This window comes from Mandrillus leucophaeus, unplaced genomic scaffold (assembly GCF_000951045.1).
Source record: "Mandrillus leucophaeus isolate KB7577 unplaced genomic scaffold, Mleu.le_1.0 Scaffold3, whole genome shotgun sequence".
Classification (NCBI taxonomy): domain Eukaryota; kingdom Metazoa; phylum Chordata; class Mammalia; order Primates; family Cercopithecidae; genus Mandrillus; species Mandrillus leucophaeus.
Window position 1 is genome coordinate 12,379,823 of NW_012103142.1, and position 23,108 is coordinate 12,402,930.

General features: G+C 41.4%; 1 protein-coding gene across 1 annotated transcript in view; it reads left to right on the plus strand.

Moving 5' to 3' along the window:
- The first annotated feature begins 5,464 nt into the window (after positions 1-5,464).
- The window catches only part of CDC5L (cell division cycle 5-like), a 61,442-nt gene continuing 43,798 nt past the window's right edge, over positions 5,465-23,108 (plus strand). The window contains exons 1-6 of the mRNA XM_011986845.1: positions 5,465-5,821; positions 8,226-8,329; positions 10,377-10,538; positions 11,145-11,272; positions 14,017-14,116; positions 21,350-21,568. Coding sequence (XP_011842235.1) covers positions 5,777-5,821; positions 8,226-8,329; positions 10,377-10,538; positions 11,145-11,272; positions 14,017-14,116; positions 21,350-21,568 — 758 coding nt within the window. The 5' untranslated portion in view covers positions 5,465-5,776. The remainder of the gene's footprint in view (positions 5,822-8,225; positions 8,330-10,376; positions 10,539-11,144; positions 11,273-14,016; positions 14,117-21,349; positions 21,569-23,108) is intronic.

Consider the following 23,108-nt stretch of genomic DNA (forward strand, 5'->3'; position numbering starts at 1 on the left):
ATTCACTGAAATGAGGCATGCTGGGGATGTGCAGATTTTTTGGGAGGAGGTCAATGTTCGGCAATTTGACATTGAGGAACTTGTGACACTGGCAGAACTGTCTAGGGTATAGCTGGGCATATAAACCTGGGGTCTGGATATATGCATGTGAAAAATAAAGCTGCTGTGAGAAATGTGTATTCTAAGCCTGTGATATGTAGATGTAGGGGCTAGATGTAAATTACACAATTGGAATATCCATCCCAAACTGAGCAATGAGCTCAAAAAGACCCTTAAACCTCAGGGCCTGAGCAAAAGCAAATTCTCCTTGGGATCAGTTCACTTCAGGGCACAGGGGACTCCCTAGAGAACACCAACAAAGGTGAACCCCTGAGAAAGAACTATAAAACCACAATTGGATCCACCAAAGGAATTGTCAACGGATGAAACTCCATTAGCTTTTCCCACTGCTGGTTGAGGAATTTCTAAATGGGAAGGAGGGGCTTATGGATGGCAATCTGGTGGATGGGGTGGGGCTAGAGGACCTGTCTTGAAATGGTATCATCATGCAATGCATAATGACATTTTGATAAACTCTAAACTGCATATATGATGGTGGTACCATAAGATTATAATACCATATTTTTATTGTATCTTTTCTTTATTTATTGTTTTGCCAATGTCTTTTTTAAACAATTATTAGAAGACATTTTACTGATAAACGTTTTTACTATACCTGTTCTATATTTAGATACACAAATGCCATTGTGTTACAACTGCCTATGGTATTCAGTACAGTAACATGCTGTATAGGTTTGTAGCCTAGGAGCAAGGGGTTATATATACCATATGGCCTAAGTGTGTAATAGACTACTGCATCTAGGTTTGGCGTGAGTACATTTTATGATGTCCTCACAACAGTGAAATCGCCTAACGATGCACTTCTCAGAATGTATCCCTGTCATTAAGTGACACATGACTGCATTTGCAAAGCAGGATAATATTTTTATGTAAATTATTATGCATGTTTATTTGGGGAGATGGTGAAGATTGTGAGAGTCATTAACCCTGCCTCTACACTATGCCTTGCTGTTGCCATAGGCTTTTGCCCCTAATTTTAGCCCTTTCCTGCATAGTTTCTTCGTGGTAAAAAAACTGGGTGAAAGGGAAACTAGAATTTTGATTGCTTTCTCTGCTAAGTAAATGTCAATCCATTCAGAACCAGCTCCCCAGAGAGGGGTGAGGGATAGGGAAATGGGGACAATGCAACCTAAAAATCCTCCTGCTAACATCTCTGGTTGCCCTTTGTAAGTCGAATGGACTTCTAACCTCTTTTTCCTGAGCCAGAGTTTCTCAAATTGTGTTTCATGAGTGTCAATAGATATATAAGAAAAAAGGTTTTTAGGGTCAAATTAGTTGGGAAACGGTATATAGTAAGTCCTCACTTTTATCATTGATAAGTTTTTGGAAACTGCAACTTTAAGCAAAAGGATGTATAATGTAATCAATTTTACCATAGGCTAATTGATACAAACAAGAGTTAAGTTTCTATGGCATATTTCTGGTCACAAAACATCACCAAACTTCTAAATAAAGACAAAAACCCTTCTAATATTGAACAGTGAAGTAAGTATAAGCTATGCATACATTTAAGAAAGATTAGGCTGGGGCACGGTGGCTCACACCTGTAATTCCAGCACCTTGGGAGGTCGAGGAGGGCAGATCACTTGAGCTCAGGAGTTTGAGACCAGCCTGGGCAACATGGTGAAACCCCATCTCTACAAAAAAAAATACAAAATTTAGCCAGGCATGGTGGTGCACGCCTGTAGTCCCAGCTACTCGGGAGACTGAGGTTGGAAGATTGCTTGAGCCTGTGGGGTGGGGGTAAAGGCTGCAGTGACCAAAGATCGTGGCGCTGCACTCCAGCCTGGGGCACAGAGTAAGACCCTGTCTCAAAGAAAAGAAAGATTAATAAGAACAAGATAAGTATTCCCGCTTATTCCAGTTCAGGGTGATAGGTGGCCAGAGCCTATCCCAGCACAAAGCAGCAATCAGCTCTGCACAGGACACAGGACACCATCCCATTGCAGGGCACACTCACACACACCCACATTCACTCAGACTGCAGGCTTGCAAATGAACCTCACCTGCACAGCTTTGGGATGTGGAAGGAAACCAGGGTATCTGGAAGAAACCCACACAGACAGTGGCCCTGGCTTCAAGTGGATTTTTTTTTTTTTTTTTTTTTTTTTGAGATGAGGTCTCACCCCGGGTGGAGTGCAGTGGTGTGATCATGGCTCACTGCAGCCTCGACCACCCAGGCTCAAGTGATCCTCCCATCTCAGCCTCACAGGTAGCTGGGATCACAAATGTGCAACACCACACCCAGCTAATATTTAATATTTTTGTAGGGACGGAGTCTCACTATGTTGCTCAGGCTGGTCTCAAACTCCTGGGCTCAAGCAATCCTCCTGCCTTGGCCTCCCAGAGTGTTGGAATTACAGGCATGAGCCACTATGCCTGGCCTCATCAATGTTATCATGAAACGATCTTGCACAAAATGATGTTATTCAAGGATTTGCTGTATTAGCAAAGGAGTGTATTGGCTTCCTAGGGCTGCCACAACAAAGTACAATAAACTAAGTACAATTAAAACAAGATAAATGTATTCTCTTACAGTTCTGGAGGCTGGGAGTCCAAAATCAAAGTGTCAGCAGGGCTGGCTCCTTCTTGGAGCTCAGAGGGAGAATGTGTTCCATGCCTTCTCCTGCCGGTGGCTGCCAGAATCCTTGGCATTCCTTGACTTGGACCTGCATCACTACAGTCTCTGCCTCTTTCTTCCCATGATATTCCCCCTGTGGGTCTGTATCTTTTTTCTTCTCCACTTATACGGACACTAGTCATTGGATTTGGGGACAACCTACTCCATTATGATCTCATTTTAACTTGATTACATCTGCAAAGACTCTATTTCCAAATAAGGTCACATTTATAGGTATAGCAGGGGTTAGGACTTGAGCATATCTATTTTGGGGGAATACAATTGAACTCTCAACAGGCAGAAACAGATTTTTTTCATCTGACAGCTTCTTACAGGTTTTAATTTCAGTGACTCTGCAAGAGGGGAGGACATACAAACCATTTTTTTTTTTCAAAGACATATTTTATGTAACTGGTGTTCTAAGGAACATGTTTGGGGAAAAATGCCTTGGGTGAGTGAGGAGACTATTTAGCAGTGGCCACTCACTTTACCAAAGATTCGCAGTGACCGACCATATAGTCTGGTTCCCTGATGGTAGATGCTTCTTATGGCTGTCCCTCAAAAGATTATTGGCAGTCCCTGGAGCCTCTTTGTAAGGGTTCCCATACCTGGCTGGTGAGACTGTAGTAGTATGACGGGGGAGACTGGCCAAGCAGGGCATCCCGGAGGACAGTGTGTTTGCGTTCTGATGTTTGTGGCTACAGTGCTCTGGTTTCAGACATCCTGGGACTTCCACGATGTTGCATTTTCTGAATTCTGAAAGGGGATATACAATCTGATTCAAAGGTGAAATGAGGGACAGTTGACAGGGCTGTTTTATTTGGATGAGTAGGTTGTACAATGCATGTCTCTAGGGGTGGAATTCACATAGTGGAGATGGTAGATCCGATTTTCTTGTAATAGAGTGTCCTGTTCTCAGAACGCCAGTATTTTGTGACAATTTTCCAGCAGGTGGCATAAAGTGTCTTGAGGAAGGGGCACCTTTTTCTAGTTCTCACAAAGGTGACATATGGTATAGAGGTGGCCCTGAATGGAAGGAGAAGCCATCATCAACTCTTGGAATGTGAGATCTGAAAGGCCTCTGAGAGAGTATTGATCCGTCTCTGGAATTGTTAGGACTCTTGCTTACAAATAATAGAAACCCAATTCTAACTGGCTAACACCAACAGGAAACTAATAATCAGAATGCAAGAACAGGAATGCAGCTGGGACTCAGGAGCATGCTGGATCCAGGTACTCTGACATGGTCAGGACTTACATTTCTCTCTTTACCTGCTTTTTTCCCTTAATCCAAAACATGGTGGTAGACAACTCCTGGGTGTCACATGGTGGATGCTCAGCAGTCAGCAGAGACTGACCTCCTCTATGCTCCAATGTTAAACTCTCAAAGACCTAGTATTTGATAGCACAACAGGATGACTATAGCAAAAAATAATTTAATTGTACATTTAAATTAACTGAAATATTATAACTGGATTGTTTGTAAAACAAAGGATAAATGCTTGAGATGGATACCCCATTTACCCTGATGTGATTATTATGTATTGTATGCCAGTATTAAAATATCTCATGTACCCCATAAATACATGTACTATGCAACCACAAAAATTAAATATAAAACATTAAAAAAACTGCCCCGTTACAGGAGAGGTCCAAATGAAAACACTTTGAGTTTAACTGGCCACAGGTCCGATGGTTTCCTATCCACCACACAGGTAAATAGCTCAAGGGCGGGCTGCCCGCCAGCATAAACCTTTGAGTGGCAAATACTACCAGGGTGGCCACGGAAAATGCCCTCTTGCCGACCGTAATTGTACAGAATGTGTGTAAATAAAAGCTAAAAGGAAAAAGAAAGAAAATTCTTCAGCTCTTTCAGAAGAGGCAAACGGAGAAATGAGAAATATAAAGAGTTAGGCACTATAAAAATACTAAATACTATAAATAGGGCATTTCCCAACCCACTAAATATTTTGATATTTTCCAGGGATGGAGCCAGAGATGTTCTGGAATGGTGAAGAAGGAGACTGCATGAATAATTGGGGTGGGATAGCAGAGAGTTTGCCAATCCCTACCTCACTGGGTTTTAGTTATGTTTCAGTTAATCTGCCTCATTTATGAGGCAGGTATTGTTAGTTCCACTTTTCAGATGAGGATACTGAGATTCAGTAAGGTTATTACCCAAACGTACGAGAAAGTCAAGATTTCACAAGATTTCAACCCAACTCGAGTTTTCTAATACCAGTGCATATCAACGGTATTATTAATCCAGACTGAGCGATGAATTAAAAACTCTGACGTGACGCTTCTGCGGGTTTCTGGAACAAGCATGGATCACCTGGGGACGGGGTGAAGTTGGCGTTGCCCTCCTTGCAATAATAAATGCTATTGTGTTGGAGCAGTTATTATGGATCAGATACTGTGCTGGGTCTATGATCTCATTTAGTCCTTACCACAATCCTGTGAGGTTGGCATTACTATGTTCTCTATTTTACAGGTTAGGAAACTGAGCCTTAAATAAACTACTGGCTTTTCCTGAGTATTCTGTGAATAAATTCCTATTACTGAAATACTTAAAAGAGCTAGATTAATAAATTAACAAAGCCCTCTTCGTAGCAACTGTGCTGAAATTCCACACGCGTGGCGTTCCCAGCCTCTGCCACTCGGTGACGTTACGATCAATCCCACCACTTTGTTCCCAGCCAAGCTCCACCGCCGCTATCTCGCGAGAGCCGTAGTTTCTTCCATTCGGTTTTGGACATGCGCGGGGCGTAAGGCGCTTTGGCCAGAGTGGTTTGATGGTTTTTTGTCAGTCTTCCTACAGCTGAGCTTCCACAAGACACTTTTTCCCTTTCAGCCACCCCAGATCTCGCGAGACTTGCTTTCTGCTTTTCCCCCTCCCACCTTGCGCCTGCGCAGGTCTTCAAAGCAGAAGGTTGCGCTTGGAGGAAGTGGCGGCTTTGAGTCCCGTGGCCCAAGCGCCGTTACTACTTCTCTGAAGCTCCTGTCGGCTGCTTGCCGAGACACCCTGCCGCCAAGATGCCTCGAATTATGATCAAGGGGGGCGTGTGGAGGAACACCGAGGTAAGTCTCCTTTTCCCGCCGTCCGCTGCCCTCCGCTCCCCTCTAGCAGCTTGTGCGCACGCGCGCGGAGCTTGGGTAGGCGAGGAGGAGACCCTGTGGGATCTGCGTGGAGGGCAGCCTGGGGGCGGACCCGCGGGGCCCTTTCCGTGTGTCGGGGCCCTTTCCGTGTGTCGGGGCCCTTTCCGTGTGTCCGGCCCCGTATTGTGCGAGCGCCAGTGGGACAGGGACCGTGATGTAACCACCTGGCTTCTCAGCTCCAAGCTCACTTGTTAGGCCCTTAGTGAACTTTTGTTGACTTGAATACGCCCCCTCCCACCCCCGCGCCCCTGGAGGAACTCAGAGTTCCAACTCAGCGAGAGTTGGTCCCCTGGGGCACCATCCACTCTTAGTCCGTAGTCCGGGCATCACGGCTCTGTCCGATACTCAGAAATAAAGAAGTTGCCGTGGCCACAACTTTGTTTCTTCATTGACTTCCTTGCAGAGGGGGAGCAGTTTGAGTACCAGGTTCAGAGAGCCCGTTTATGCCCGCGTCTCTCTGGTTACCTGTTATCAGGGCATAACCTGGCTGCCATCCCTACAGATCCCAAGGTCTGGCTCTTTCTGTCACTGCCTTTGCCTGGATGGAAGCCAGAAAGGAAAAACTGCTTAGGATAGTCTCTGCATCCAGAAACGTAGTGGATAGTGCCATTGGTGAGCCAAAGGGCAGTAGAGTGAGAGTGAAATAGAAATTAGATTTTAGTGCATTTTGTGTTCAAAGTGTACCGAATTTATCAGTTTCTGGAGCACATCATATCTTTTCATGCTCCGTGTCTTTTTTTCGTTAAATTTTATGCCTTCTTTTTTTTTTACGTCTTTTGCCTTCCTAGCCCTTGACATCTTTATGATCATCCTTCAAACCTAGTTCAGAAACACTTATTGGAATCTTTGTAAGAGTTGGTTGCACCCCCGTGTTCTCATGGTACATTTTTCTTCCGTTTGTTAAAGCTTGCTTTGTCTTTCTGTAAGCATCACATCCTCTGTGTGGTACTGGTTAAGTTTCTTAACTTCTGAGAGCCTCAGTTTTCTAATTTCTCTAAATTGGGATAATAATACTTACCTCACTTGAGGATTACACGAGTTAGTATGTTTGGAATATTTAGAACAGAGTAGGGCACATAGTAGCCTCTGAGTAAGTGCTGGTTGCTCTTTCACCTCACCAGATGGCATTGCGAGAGGACCAGGTCTTGGTATCCCTAGAACCTAGGACAGTAACCAGCATGAAGTAGGTTGCTTGACAGGTGTTTGCAGAATGAATCAAGTAGAGTAGGTATCTGCTGTATCTGTTTAGTTGAAAATGTGTTTAAGTGTAGTAGTACTGCAACCGAGTTACAAATACAGACAGTGAAAACTGCCTCAGCTTGCTCCGAGGGAAGCAGTCTGTTTCAATTTGAGAAGAGATGATTTCTGAGGGAGAGACAGATATAAAATCAAGTAACAGTAGGATTCCTATGCAGTGGTCAAAGCTCTGCAGTCTTTTTAAAACATTATCTTTGATCATGGGAGATGCAGAGGATGGAGTTGGGTATCTCAAGAAGCATGTACCTCAAATGCAATGTGGCAAAAAAAGCCTAGAAGTAAAATCGCCCAAGTGCATGCGTCTATGACTCCATTAACCTTCTTGTCTGTGACTTGGCTTGCCAGGCTGCCTTGAGATTGGCACATTCCACGTTGTGATGGGTGCCCTGGTGAAATGGTATCCAGAGACGGGGGGTCTCTGGAAGGAAAGCTGACTGGTGGGGTTGGGGTAGAAATATTTAATTCTTAGGTTAGACCTGAGATTTGGATTCTTGGATTAAGGGACTGGCGGGGAAATGCCATGTGTAAACTTGAAACAGGAGGCTTGGATTGGAGAATACATTCACCAGAGTCCCAACTTGCTTCTTGAGGCCTGGATATGTCCTGTTTGATAAGACCTTTTCTGAAGACCTGTTTCAAGGCAGATGTTGCGGAAGTGTTTTTTGAGTGACTATAAATGAATGAGTTATATCTTTTTGTTGTTGTTGTGTTTTTTAGTTGTCCTTTTTAAAGAGAAGGACAGCCACACGTTGAAGAATACTTTTTCTTAATCTTTGTCGTAAAGTAGGGTTTCTCAGATTGGGCTATTCCCACTCCCAATTTATTGAAGAGTGTGGTGTAAGGGTGGGTAGATGTCTTTCTAAGGGATTTCTTCTTAATTTCTTAATTCTTGGTTGCTGTTTATTATTATAGTTAATGAGGTTTTCATCCTTAGTCTTTTAACCTAGGGGGTGTGAATGTGCATGTTATGTGTCTGTCTCTCCAACAGCCCTATCAGAGTTAATTTAAATTTTGTGTTTTCTCACTTTGAGTTTTGTGACTAAATGTACTCTTTGGCAAATTTTTTTAGGATGAAATTCTGAAAGCAGCGGTAATGAAATATGGGAAAAACCAGTGGTCTAGGATTGCCTCATTGCTGCATAGAAAATCAGCAAAGCAGTGCAAAGCCAGATGGTATGTACCAGTTTAATAAGTGGAAAACAGAAAAGGAGCTTAATTGTGATGATGGAAAATGTCAGCTCTGTGAACCTTATCAAAGGAAGCAGACATCATGATACAACAAGGCATGGAGTGGGAGATGGAATTTGGATTTTTGACTTAGCTGTCACTTTCTTCCTGTGTAATCTTAGGCAAGCCATTTTTCTATCCCTCTCCCCTGCCCTTGTCTTCTCCCAATTAGGGATAATAATACTTGGTCCTAACTGATAGAGATGTGAGGTGTCATCTAAATGGGTTAATGTATTTGAGAGTGCTTTGTGAAGCATACAAAGTCTACTTTCAGGGACAGATGAGCCCCAGCTTGTAAGTTAATTGTGTTCTAAAAGTGCATAAGTTAGCTGTTTTAGGACTTACTTTCTCAAAGAAATAAGTGATAACGGCTGATTTTCCAAATGAGCCTACAGTAGTTGAGTTTCCTCATAATGCAGTTGAAATATTATATATTTTATAGTTAATATGTTATATATTAAGCATATTTAATATGTTATATATGTTAAAACATAAGCCAACCCTGAGCCTGTGGTGTCACCTCTTTTTTATTTTTATTTTTTGAGACGGAGTCTTACTCTGTTGCCCAGGCTGGAGTGCAGTGCCGTGATTTCGGCTCACTGCAAGCTTCGCTTCCTGGGTTCACGCCGTTCTCCTGCCTCAGCCTCCCCAGTAGCTGGGACTACAGGCTCCTGCCACCATTCCCTGCTACTTTTTTGTATTTTTAGTAGAGACGGAGTTTCACCGTGTTAGCCAGGATGGTCTCAGTCTCCTGACCTCGTGATTCACCCGCCTCGGCCTCCCGAAGTGCTGGGATTACAGGTGTGAGCCTCCGCGCCCGGCTAGTGTCACCTCTTAAATGATAGGATAGTGGACACGTGAAGCTATTTAGTGTGTTCTTAGCATGAGTTATTTAGCACCATCCCCCAGCTCATGTGGCGTTAGGAAAATGCTTTGGATTGTACAAGAATGACCTAATTTCCTCGGCACCTGTGTAGGGGAAAGGATCAGAATGTAGAGATTGGCCAGGTGTGGTGACTCACATCTGTAAGCCTAGCACTTTGGGAGGCCAAGGCTGGGATCACCTGAGGCCAGGAGTTTGAGACCAGCCTGGCCAACATGGTGAAAACCCCGTCTCTACTAAAAATACAAAAATTAGCCTGGCGTGGTGGCTACTTGGGAGGCTGAAGTGGGAGGATCGGTTGAACCCAGGAGGTGGAGGTTGCAGTGAGCTGAGATGGTGCCACTGCACTCTAGCCTTGGTGACAGAACGAGGCTTTTTTCCATCTCAGAAAAAAAAAGAATGTAGAAATTGGCTGTTAAAGAGGAAGAAGATTTTTAGGCTGAAGAAATGGTTCCGATTTCTGTTTGTCTTAGTGGTACCAGTTCCTGCTCTCCTGCTCTCATATTTGGTAGGACATAAGTCCTGTTTGCCTGCCTGTCATCCAGCTAAGTAGACTGGATGGAAAAGGTGTGCTGGGTGGGGAATTAGGAAAGACGGAGGGGATGTCGTAGTAGTTTTACTTAAATTTTAAAACATATCAAATGAAAGGATACGGTGAATTTAGTGAGTGTAAGTCAAATGCTTAAAGAAATAAGCCTTGGTGTGAGAACCAAAGCATGAGAAAATAGTATGAAAACTGGAAACACTGTACAAAACGTGAGGTTGTATTGTCTTCCAAATATTTCAAAATTTCTAGAAAAGTGTAAAAATAAATAAAAACAAATGATAGTTGAGAAAGAAAGCATATGATCATGATACAGTGAAGTAACCTTTTTTAACCATTACTAATCTTGCATAATTAAAATAAAATAGAATGTGATGAGATGGGGAATATTGGCTGGGTTAAGTGTGACCACACAGCAAATATTCTGTTGTCAAAAAGAACAGTTTTAGTAATTGAAGGATGAGAGCATTTGTTTTTCAGACACTAGAAGTCAGTGTATCCATTGTGCAAATTCGATGTTTATGCCAGGTAACTGACTAATATATAAAATGATCTATTTTTAATAGGTATGAATGGCTGGATCCAAGCATTAAGAAGACAGAATGGTCCAGAGAAGAAGAGGAAAAACTCTTGCACTTGGCCAAGTTGATGCCAACTCAGTGGAGGACCATTGCTCCAATCATTGGAAGAACAGCGGCCCAGTGCTTAGAACACTATGAATTTCTTCTGTAAGTGAATCTTCAGAAAGAGCATAGAATATATGTATATGTTCTGAAAGAGGCTGAATAAACTTTGAGTGTTTTTTCTCTTAAACTTTTAATTATGGATGTGAGTAAAGCCAAAGCTAAAGCCATTGGATAATATTTTCCAAATCTCAGATGGTTGATCAAAATTATGCCTTCTATTATATACTTCCTAAAATAATAATTTAAAAGATTTATACAAGTCATGCATGTTCATCATAGAAAATCCGGGGAAAAAATAGTAAAAGAGCAAATAAAAGTCACCCATAATCACACTGCTAAGAATTAACTACTGGAACGTTTTGGTTCTTTACTAATAGTGTTTTTTTTTTTTTAAATTTGTATGGCTGTACTGCATTTGTGACTAGGATCCGTTTGGGTCCTATTTCAGAGTGGTTGAAACCAGTCACTGAAAGTAACAAATTTTAATATCATTTATTTCAGATGAAATGATAGTAAAAAGGCTTTATGTTGTTAAAGCCCATCCATTGTTTTCTTAAGGGGGAAAAAGAGTGTCAGAACTTGGAAATCTGGTAATTTTAACACTAAATGGTATTGTAGTGTGAGTAACTCCTATGGGCTTTTTTCTAGGGATAAAGCTGCCCAAAGAGACAATGAAGAGGAAACAACAGATGATCCACGAAAACTTAAACCTGGAGAAATAGATCCAAATCCAGAAACAAAACCAGCGCGGCCTGATCCAATTGATATGGATGAGGGTAAGTGTATGCTTTGAGGAATTTATTTCTTTGGTAACTGTAAACTCCTCTGGCCTTTTTGTAACTCTTTTAGTTCCTTTCTGAACTCCTCTACTTTAGAATTCTTTTTTTTTTTTTTTTTTCCGAGACAAGGTCTTGCTCTGTTACCCAGGCTGGAATAAAGTGGCACAGTTATGGTTCACTGCAGTTTTGACCTCCTGGGCTTAAGCAGTCCTCCCACTGCAGCCTCCTGAGTAGTTGAGACTACAGATTTATGCCGCCATACCTGGCTCATTTTTAAATTTTTCTGTAGAGATGGGGTCTCCCTGTGTTACCCAGGCTGGTCTCAAACTCCTGGGCTTAAGCTATCCTCCCTTTTCTGCCTCCCAAAGTGTTGAGGTTATAGGTGTGAGCCACTATACCTGGCCCCCAATTTTGTCAGCGGTGTTCTTATTCTAAGTATCTTTCCAAATATGTCCAGTGTTTTCTGTTATAGAGTAGTTGCTTTTTCTGAACAGTGCCCCTTCATCTTCTGTTTCTTAAGTTCAGTTAATTAAGCAGTGTTACTGGGTGTGGTGGTGTGTGCCTGTAGTGCTAGCTGCTAAGGAAGTTGAGATGGGTCGATCTCTTTAGCCCAGGAGTTGAAGGCCAGTCTGGGCATCATAACCTCTTGAGCCTAGATAGAAGTTGGAGGCCAGCCTGGGCAACATAATGAGACCCTGTCTTTAAAATTGATAGTGTGATTCTATTGTGTAGATTTTTCAGAGGCTAGAGGTGAGCCCTTGAGGATTCTATTTCTCACTCCTATTCTGTAGAGACAGACAACAAGTCTCAGTCCTCCTATTAATTACTTATTTGACTATAGGCAAGTTATTCTCTGTGAGAAGGCAACACTGTGAGACAGTGATGGAGACTTAACAGTGATTCTGTGAGGCATTGAATCAGGGATTCCACAATAGAAAGTATATGGAATCAACTTAAGTGTCCATTAATGGGTGAATGGGTAAAGAAAATGTGGGCTGAGCATGGTGGCTCACGCCTGTAATCCCAGCACTTTGGGAGGCTGAGGTGGGCAGATCACTTGAGCCCAGGAGTTCAAGACCAGCCTGACCAGCATGGTGAAACCCTGCCTCTATAAAAAATACAAAAATTAGCCAGGTATGGTAGTGCATGCCTGTAGATCCAGCTACTGGGGAGGCTGAGGTGGGAAAATCACTTGAGCCCAGGAGGCTGAGTTTGCTGTGAACCGAGATCAAGCTGCTGCACTCCAGCCTGGGCAACAGAGCAGGACCCTGTCTCAAAAAAAAAAAAAAAAAAAAAGGTGGTACACACACACACACGAATACTATTTGGTCATAAAAAGCAATGAAATCATGTCATTTGCAGTAACATGGATGGACTAGAAGTCATTATGTTAAGTGAAATAAGCCAGGCATAGAGAGACAAATACTGCATGTTTTCCCTCATATGTGGCAGCTAAAAGCGTTGATCTCATGGAGGTAGAGAATAGAGTGATAGATGCCAGAGGCTGGGTATGGTGTGTGGGTGGGAGAGCAGGATGAAGAGAGGTTGGTTAATGGGTACAAACATAGATGGAAAGAAACAAGTTATAATGTTTGATAGCAGAATAATTGGATGACTATAGTTAGTAATGGTGTGTTACATATTTCATGGTAGCTGGAAGAGAGGTCTGAAATAAATACTCAAGGTGATGGATACCCCAGATACCCTGACTTGATCATTATACATTCTATGCATGTAACAAACTCTCACATGTACCCTATAAATGTGTAAAGTATGATGTATCAGTTAACAGAATCAGGAATTGGATTTTCAACCCGTGTGTGCCACGTCTTAGCTGTTTGACCTTACACAAGTCATAAAATCTCTCTGAGCTTTAATTCCCTTTCTTGCTAGATGGGGAATCTTAATACCTGCTTTACCTTAGCAGGGTTGTTGTGAAGCCCTCAGTGAATATTTGTTGAGTTTCTGAAATGTAAACTTTGAATGTAGTGGTTCCCAAAGGCAGACTGTGGCTAGGCTGGGTGCATCATTATCACAGGGGGAGCATTTAAAAATAGAAATATCAGGGCTTCTCCTGTATGTACTGAGACAGTACATCTGGGGTGGTGTGGGAGGCAAGGGAAGAGCAGTTATCTTGGAATCTGAGTATTTTACAAGTTCCCATGTGATTTAATTGGACAGCCTTGCATAGGAATTGTTCTAAGGCATCAATAGTGGCATGTGTTATTCTGTTCTATAGAGCCATGAAAAATGTATTGGAGGAGAGAAATTGTTCTGAGGGGAAAAAAAAGTATCTAATGATAGCAATTCTCTCATAATTAAATAGTTTTTACCCTGTTTCACAATTTGTGCTGTGCCAGTTAGTTGATGATAATGAAGGATATAATAATTGTAGCTGCTGTTTAATGAATACTTGCTGGATGCTTTACATATTTCATTTTACTTAGCTCTTCTGAAAATCCTTGTGAAATAGGAATTGTTATTCCAATTTTATAGGGAAACATGCTTAGGGAGGGTAAGTAAGTGACTAAGGTCACATAGCTAGCAAGTGGTGGGCCTGATTTTTAACCTAGGTTCTTTGACTTCAAAACTCAAGCTGTTTCCATTATACTACACCATAAAATCAGTATTTTTTTTTTTTCTCATTTTGAGCAATAGAGTGTCTGTCTCTTACATACCTTGCTTCTGAAGTATGTAAGAACTAAGAAAATACTTAGTTTTTCTTCTTTTAATTTTGGCAGATGAACTTGAGATGCTTTCTGAAGCCAGAGCCCGCTTGGCTAATACTCAGGGAAAGAAGGCCAAGAGGAAAGCAAGAGAAAAGCAATTGGAAGAAGCAAGGTATGTGTGTATATAGGAATAAAAAGGAAAGTGTTTTTCTCATGTAACGATCAACACGGAATACTTCTGTGACCAGATATGTGTTTTTTTTTTTTTTTTCCGCCCCACCAGCAAGCAGGCAGTCAATTCTGCAGTGGATAGCTGAGTGTCCTCTATTTCAGTTAATTCTAATACTGTCTTCCTGGGGATAGCTCCATATCTTACAGGTTGAGGACTTAGTCCCACAAGACTGAACCCCAGTTTTGATGCTGACCCTAAGCCCCAGGTTATTTATTTATTTATTTTTTTGAGACGGAGTCTCGCTCCGTCGCCCAGGCTGGAGTGCAGTGGCGCGTTCTGGGCTCACTGCAAGCTCCGCCTCCCGGGTTCACGCCATTCTCCTGCCTCAGCCTCCCGAGTAGCTGGGACTACAGGTGCCCACCACCTCGCCCGGCTAGTTTTTTGTATTATTTTTAGTAGAGCCGGGGTTTCATTGTGTTAGCCAGGAAGGTCTCGATCTCCTGACCTCGTGATCCGCCCATCTCGGCCTCCTAAAGTGCTGGGATTACAGGCTTGAGCCACCGCGCCCGGCCGCCCCAGGTTATTTTGCTTGTGTTTGTGACCAATGAGCCAGGTTCCACTGCCCCCACCTCAGGTTCCATTCATTTGCTAGAGGGCTCACAGAACTCAGGGAAACACCCACATTTACTGGTTTATTACAAAGGATATTTTAAGGATACAAATTAACATTCACATGAAGAGACACATAGGGTGAAGCCCAGAAGGGTCCTGAGTGCAGGCGCTTATGTCCCATTGAAGCTGGGGTATGCCACCCTCTCCGCAAGTGGGTGTGTTCTTGTTCACCTTTTTGGAAGCCCCCATGTATTTGGCTGCCCACAAGTTCTCCAGACCCTGTCCTTTTGGGTTTTTATGGAGGCTTCATTAAATAGGCAAGGTTCATTACGTCATTGGCCATTGCTTATCAACTCAATCTTCAGCCCTTCTCCCCTCTCCTGAGGTTGGAGGCGGGGAGCTGAAAGTCCCAACCCCTCTAGTCCTGCCGTGGTCTTTCTGGTGACTGCCAGCTATCAGTCAACTCATTAACATGCAGAAAGACACTTATCACTTGGAAGAGTCCCAGGATTTTAGGAGCTGTATTGTTGGAAACACGGATGAAGACCAAATACGTTATTTCACAATGTCACAGTGTGCTTGTCTGCATTCACAGTTCAATAATTATTCTAGGCATCCTTAGGACCAATAAAACTGCATGATTTATTAACCCTGTTGGGTGAATGATAGTTGGAATTGTCCAGTTCCCATTTCACTAGTATTCTTTACCTTCTTTATTTCTCTGAAAATATCTTGTGTTTTTTTCTCCTAACCATTTCAGAATAGTTATAGAAAACCATATTTCAAAAAAAATTTAAGCTATGGCAGAAGTAATGCCCAGTTTATCCAGTATGTTGAGTGTGTTCTGTTGGCATATGAGACATTCATTTGTTGTAGCTATTTTGGAGTCAGATGACTGTAGGACACACAAGATTATGTGTCTTTTGTATGACTGCCAATTAGTTACTTTCCTTGATTGGTATTGGAAAGGCACTGGCTGTGAAACAGGAAACTTGGCTGAACAAAGAGGGAATTAATGAGCCTAGAACCAAATTTTAGGTCCTCATAGAAATCTGTATTTAAAAAGTAAATGAATATATATTACACATTGTCTTTCACCCAGGATTTTCTTCTCTTTCCCCTTTTTTCCTTTTGGCTAAGTCCATGATATCAGTTCTAATAGCCCAGAAACCAGGATGATGTCACTAAAGAGCAAATCTGGACTGCGTAACAGCTTATTAGCTTCTGGGATTCAGGCCCTAGAATAACCTCCCTATCCTATAGAGTGCCTCTTGTGGCCCCCAGGTTAGCCTGCTGGTTCTTCTTGAGCTGATGACTAGCATTGTGTTGTAATTAATGGCTTTGAAGTGCCAGATCCTGGGATGGAGGATTTTTTAATGCCTCAGGATGCATGTTGACAGAGCTGGCCCATTGCTAGCCTAGAATAGTTAGCTTATTTGGGGGTATTAGCTGCCTGGGACAGTAAACAGAAACCAAGAGGAGGTACTAACTTTTCTACCATTCTTGGCCACCTCTCTATTCTGTGTACTCTTTAGAGTTAGGTACTGTGAGTAAGGTTGAAAAAAAAATCACTTTTCCATTTTTATCCATGGTTGTAGGGGACCAAATTTTTAGAGCCCTTTAACCATGTGGTTTGGGCCAGGGACACAGCAAATGCATATGTGAAAAATCTCCAAGTGTGGCTAGCATTGATTGCTTTAAATAAAATTTGCAGATTTTAATTTACCCTATAATTTCTTGTAGGCATTCTTGTAGAATCTACACATCTTTATAAGTTATATTGTAACAGGCTGGATTGGCCTCTATGCAAAGTGCAGTGCAGGGCTCTTTGCTTTAAAATGTTAAATTACAAATCTACCTTACAACTTAAAGCAGTTTTTTATTGATTATAAAAGTAACACATTTTTCCTTCCAGTATTGTTAATGTTCTCATTTTGGGACATAGGTGATATAATGCTATATGGCTTGGTTATATTCATTTAGCGTTATGATGTAAAGGTTTTCTAATGTGGTTTGAAGTCTTTATTTCCATTATTTATAAATGAAATTACTTTAAAATTTGAAATATATTTTTCTAAACCTTTCTCTCTCTCAACATAGATGTGCATTTATGTGTATATGTGTATACAAAGTTGGATCATACTGTAGTTTTAATGAGAAGTCAGCTGTAAATCTTACTGAGATTTCCTTGTAAGTGTTGAATCATTTTTGTCATACTGTTTTTAATTTTAATTTTAATTTTTTTTTAAGAGAGGGTCTTTGTTGCCTAGGCTGTAGTGCAGAGTTCACTGCAGCCCTGAACACCTGGGCTCAAGCAGTCCTTTGCCTTAGCTCCCTGAGTAGCTGCATCTACAGATGCACACCACCATTCCCACCTAAATAAAAAAAAAATTTTTTTGTCGAGACGGAGTCTCGCTGTGTTGCCCAGGCTGGTCTTGAACTCCTGACCTCAAGCTATCCTCTTTTCTTGGCCTCCCAAAGTGCTGGGACTGCAGGTGCGAGCCACTGTGACTGGTTTGTCTTACTGCTTTTAAATCTTCTCGTCTTTGACGTTCAACATTTTTAATATGATGTGTCTGTAGATTTCTTTTTGTTTATCGTACTTGGAGTTCATTGAGCTTACTGGATATGTAGATTAATGTTTTTCAATAAATTTTTCAAAATTTCAGCTGTTATGTATCTGCAAATATTTAATTCTGCTACTTTCACTTCTCTCCTTTTGGTACCCCTGTTATGCTTATGTTGGTGCATTTAATAGTGCCACATATTTCTCTGAGGCTCTATTCATATTTCTTCATTCTTTTTCTCTGTTTAGATTGCATAATTGTTACTGCTCTGTCTTAAAGTTTGTTAATTCTTCTGCCAGTTCACATCTACTGTTGAGACTCTTCAGTGAAGTTTACATTTCAGCTTTGTACTTTGTTTTGTTTTGTTTTTTTGAGACAGAATCTCGCTCTGTCGCCAGGTTGGAGTGCAGTGGCGCGATCTAGGCTCACTGCAAGCTCCGCCTCCCGAGTTCATGCCATTTTCCTGCCTCAGCCTCCTGAGTAGTTGGGACTACAGGCATCTGCCACCACACCCAGCTAATTTTTTGTATTTTTAGTAGAGACGGGGTTTCACCATGTTGGCCAGGATGGTCTCGGTCTCTTGACCTCGTGATCTGCCCACCTTGGCCTCCCAAAGTGCTGGGATTACACGCGTGAGCCACCGTGCTCAGCCTGTACTTTTTTTTTTTTTCTTTCTTTTAGACAGCTTTGCTCTGTCACCCTGGCTGTAGTGCAGTGACACGATCTCTGCTCACTGCAACCTCCACCTGCCGGGTTCAAGCGGTTCTGCTGCCTCAGCCTCCCGTGTAGCTGGGACTACAAGCGTGTGCCACCATACTTGGCTGGTTTTTGTATTTTTAGTAGAGAGAATTTCACCAGGTTGGCCAGGCTGGTCTCAAACTCCTGACCTCAGGTAATCCGCCTGCCTCGACCGTCCAAAGTGCTGGGATTACAGTGTGAGCCACCACGCCTGGCCACTTTTTTTTTTTTTTAATTACGTAAATTTTTTTTCATTTTTGTTATTTCATTCCCTTTTTATGTTAGCTGATCAGCTTTGTGCTTTTCAATTTGAGAATTTCCATTTGTTTCTTTTTAAGCATTTTTATCTCTTTACTGATATTCTCTATTTGATGCAACATTGTTATCATACCTTCCTTTACTTCTTGGTTTTCTTTTGTTCTTGGAACATAATGGCTACTTTCAAGTCTGTTAATCTGACATCTGGTTGCACTGTCAGGCAGTTTCTGTTGCTTGCAGTTTTTCTAGCATTTGGGTCATTCTTTCCTGTTTCTTTGCATGTCTTAAATTTCCTGTTGGAAACGAGACATTTAAGGTGATATATTGTAGCAATTTTGGGTAATTCCCCAGCCTTCATTTATTATTTGCTTGTTTACTTGTTTGGTGACTGGTTTATTTTATTTTATTTTATGTTTTTGAGATGGAGTCTCGCTCTGTCACCCAGGCTGGAGTGCAGTGGCATGATCTCGACTCACTGCAACCTCTGCCTCCTGGGTTCAGGTAGGTCTCTTGCTTCAGCCTCCAGAGTAGCTGGGATTACAGGCACTCTCTACCGTGCCTGGCTAATTTTTATGTTTTTAATAGAGACAGGGTTTCCCCATGTTGGCCAGGCTGGTCTTGAATTCCTGACCTCAGATGATCCACCTGCCTTGGCCTCCCAAAGTCCTGGGATTACAGGCATGAGCCAGCGTGTCTGGCCAATTTTAGTCTATCTAATTCTTCCCTTCCCTCCTGTGAGAAATGTGAAGCATCTGATGTTGCTCCCCAGGGAGGCAGTCTTGTGTATGCTCACAGACACCCTGAGATGGCATGGTTTGGGCAGGGCTCTCTTTGACGTTCCTTTCCCTGTTAAGTTTCGCTGATTGCCAGCTGTTTGCTGTGTTTTCAACAATGTCTTGGGGCATAAGTTGCACTACAAATTGATCCAGTCAAATTTGGGCTCCTTTCAAGGGATGCTTCCTGATGTCAATGTTTGAGATTTATTCTCACCCCGGGAGGGCTCCTCCCAGCTCTTATTCCCTGTTTCTCTCTGGCAAACTACTAGGCCTACAGATTCACTGATATCTCCATTGAGTCTGTCAAGTTTTTTCCCAGCTTGCCTTTTACCAGAACTTCCACTGTTTTTGAGAGTGCCCTTAGGCTTGAACTTCTCTACGCTCTGTTGCAAATGAGGTCCTTTTGTTTGAGGAGAAATGTGGAGCTCAGTTCTATGTCTTTCTTCTTCCCCAGGGCTCTGACAGGGCATGTCTCCAAGTGACAGCCCTACTTTATTAGCTGAGTGTTTGGTGGGAAGTGGGGGATGGACAGCAGCCTAAGGTTTCCTTGGCTTGCCCTCCCTGTCCACCCCCAGTGTGGAACCCTCACAGGCTATCAGGGCTCCAGTATTCTCAGCAGCATTGTGTCCAAAGCTAGGACTTCTGTTTGGGTGGAGGAAGGAAGGCCGCTTCTCAGCCACTCTTGATGGAACTTTGCCACCAGAAATACTGATGTCCTGCTCCTGCTGGAATGAAAGCCCTTCTGCTGGGAGCTGGAGGGTAGAAGGAGCCCTGGGTTCTTGGCTGCACTTGTGTGGAGTGGAGTCTCTGTTTCTCTGAGCTGGGGGGAAGGAGGGAGTGGGTCTTGATTTAAATATTAGATTCTCGTGTTTCTTACTGAGTTTAAGTAGATTTTCTTGATTTAATGTTTATATAGTTGCTGTATCTGCTTCAGATCCTCTTCAGAGACTTCAATTGGTTGTTTTTAAAATATATATAATTTTCACTATTCTTCCTGGGTAGTGAGTTTATGGAGTTCCTCATGCTGTCATGCTGGAAGTTACTCATAGATACTGTTTTGTAACTTGTTTTCCATCTTTAATATTGTGAATAGCTTTTCTTATGAAATCATTACAGTTATAGCAACATAGGAGGATTAAAAAAAGTAAAAATTAAATGGAATTCCACTCTCCAATGACTATCGTTATTAATATTTTGGTGGACGTGCTTTGATAGATACGCATACAGTTCTTACGTGTTGCTCTGTAACATGTAAACTTTCTAACATTTTTTACACAGTGGTATGTCCTGGGCCTCTTTCCATGTCAGAGTAGATTTATAGCCTTTTAAAAGTTTATGTAAATGTCTGTATAATATCTTATAAATTCATTTAATTTCTTACTGATAGATGTTTAGATTGTATCCAGCTATCCACTATTATAAACAGTGCTTAGTGAACAGCCTTGTAGTTAAGTCCTTGCTCATGGTCTAACTTATTTCCCTAGGCTAAAGGCTAAGGAGTGAAATTGGTGCTCAAAAAATATGAAAATCTTTAGGCTGTGAATGTGTATTTCTAACTTCTCTTTGGGAAAAGATGCACCAATACACTTTTTCATTACCAGTGAAGCAGACTGTCCATTTTTTGCAGCCTTGCCATTAAAACAAAAAACTGAATGGTATTAATTAGATATGCACAAATGGTACTTGTTAATTTAATTTGTGATTCTTTAATTGTTAAGTAAAACTTTCGTCATTTTAGCTGCCTGCATTTTTTACTTTGTGAACTGTTTCCTTTTGCTCTTTTTACACCCTTTGAGTGCATTTAAAAAAAAAAAAAACTTTGCTTAGACTCTTTATATTTAATCATCATACTAGTTGCAAATATTTTTTCCTAGTATTTGCCTTTTAATTTCATTTACAAATTTTCATAGTGCTACAATTAGAAGTTTTGTATCTCAAAGCTATTCAGTGTGCAGATGAGTGGACTAAAAGGAAAAAAAAAAGCTGTTGATTTTTTTCTTTTGCCATTTACTTAATTTATATTTGCTAAGTACATTTCCATCCAGAAATAAGATATATATTTACTTGTAGTTCCTTTTGGTTTTTCTTTTTGCCTTATTGTGTGCATGTGTGTGTGCACCTTTAAATTAAAACTAGAATTTGTTTTGGTGAATGATGTGAGGTAAGGATTTAAATAAATATTTCTTCCCTAAATAAATAGATAGTTTTTTTTTAACTGTATGGGATAATTTGTCCCTGCCACATGGCGGATGATTTTCAAAGTGATTTTGCATTCTTTTCAGACGTCTTGCTGCCCTCCAAAAAAGAAGAGAACTTCGAGCAGCTGGCATAGAAATTCAGAAGAAAAGAAAAAGGAAGAGAGGAGTTGATTATAATGCTGAAATCCCATTTGAAAAAAAGCCTGCCCTTGGTTTTTATGATACTTCCGAGGAAAACTACCAAGCTCTTGACGCAGATTTCAGGAAATTAAGACAACAGGATCTTGATGGGGAGCTAAGATCGTAAGTTGCCTTTCTGATTTTGGAAATGGAAAAGAATAGTAGGAGGAGTCTTACGAAGGGCGAAGTATTATCCTTGTCAGAGCCAGATTTTTATTATTTATTTAAAATTCTTTTAAAATTAATTTTTTTTTTGAGACAGGGTCTTGCTGTGTTGTCCAGGCTGGAGTACAGTGGTACAAACATGACTTACTGAAGACTTGACCTCCTGGGCTCAAGCAATCCTCCCACCTCAGCCTTCTGAGTAGCTAGGCCTTCAGGTGCACACCACCACACCTAGATAATTTTTTTTTTTTTGTAGAGTGGGATCTCCTTTTATTGTCCAGACTGGTCTCAAACTCCTGGGCTCAAGCGATCCTCCTTAAAGTGTTGGGATTATAGGCATCAGTTACTGTGCCTGGTCTAGGTTTTTATTAGTACAATGTGGCCTACATATGGTTTTATTTATTTAATGGATTCATCTTTCTGAGAAAATCAGGGACTCTGGCTATCATGTTTTTAGCACAGAATGCTGTTTATGGCTCTTAAGTTGAAGTGCGTGACTCTTAATTGACTGTTTACTCTTTGAATCACATCTTAACTTTCAGGTACTTTTATGAATAGGTTAGTTTCACTGGTGGCTGAGGAATCTGTCAAAATTGAGTCTGGTTTTTTTAGTCTTTAAAAAAATTTGTTTTTTTTTAAGACAAGGTTTCACTCTATCACCCAGGCTAGAGTACAGTGACATGATCACAGCTCACTGTATCTTCCACCTCCCAGGCTCAAGTGATCCTTCCACCTCAACCTCCCAAGTAGCTGGAACTACAGATGTGTGCTACCATGACTGGCTAATTTTTTATTTTTTGTAGAGAGGTGGGTCTTGCCATATTATCCATGCTGGCCTTAAACTCCTAGGCTCAAACTGTCCTCCCTTTGCCTCTCTCACAAAGTGTTGGGATTACAGGCGTGAGTCACCACGCCCGGCCCTTTTAGTCTTTTCTAGTGAAAAATTTTGTTTTTATTAAGATGAAATTAAAAGAAAAAACTACTGATCCTTTCACTTGATGGGATGGATACACTTTTATAAAATCTTTATGTTTTAGAAGATAGCAGATCTTCCCTATTTCTTGAGATTTTTAGTTTCTTTAAATCTCATATCTGAATATTATAGGGAAAGTATTTTATGGTTGTCAAGGATTTTTTAAAGTTTTCTGCTCTGTTGACCTTTAATTTCTGTTGATATGAATTGTTACAAAACAACAGCTATCAGCCATTGTAAAATAGGATTTTCTTAGATGTACTCCATTGTATTTATTCCTCAAATTAAGACTTTGCTTTAGGTAGGCTGTACAAATAAAGAGACGGAACAGGAAAACTATTGATTTGGAAGGAGTACTAAGTGGGGGAGGCAAGAAAGACGCAGAAGGGGAGGAGGTATTCCTGGAGCTTTGAAAGACTGCTTCGAGCCTGTCTTTAGGCTTCTTAATCATGTTTAGATGTCGCTTGTCAGTATTAAAACAGCCTTTTTAAAAAAATTGTGAATTTTAAGAATCATGACAATTTA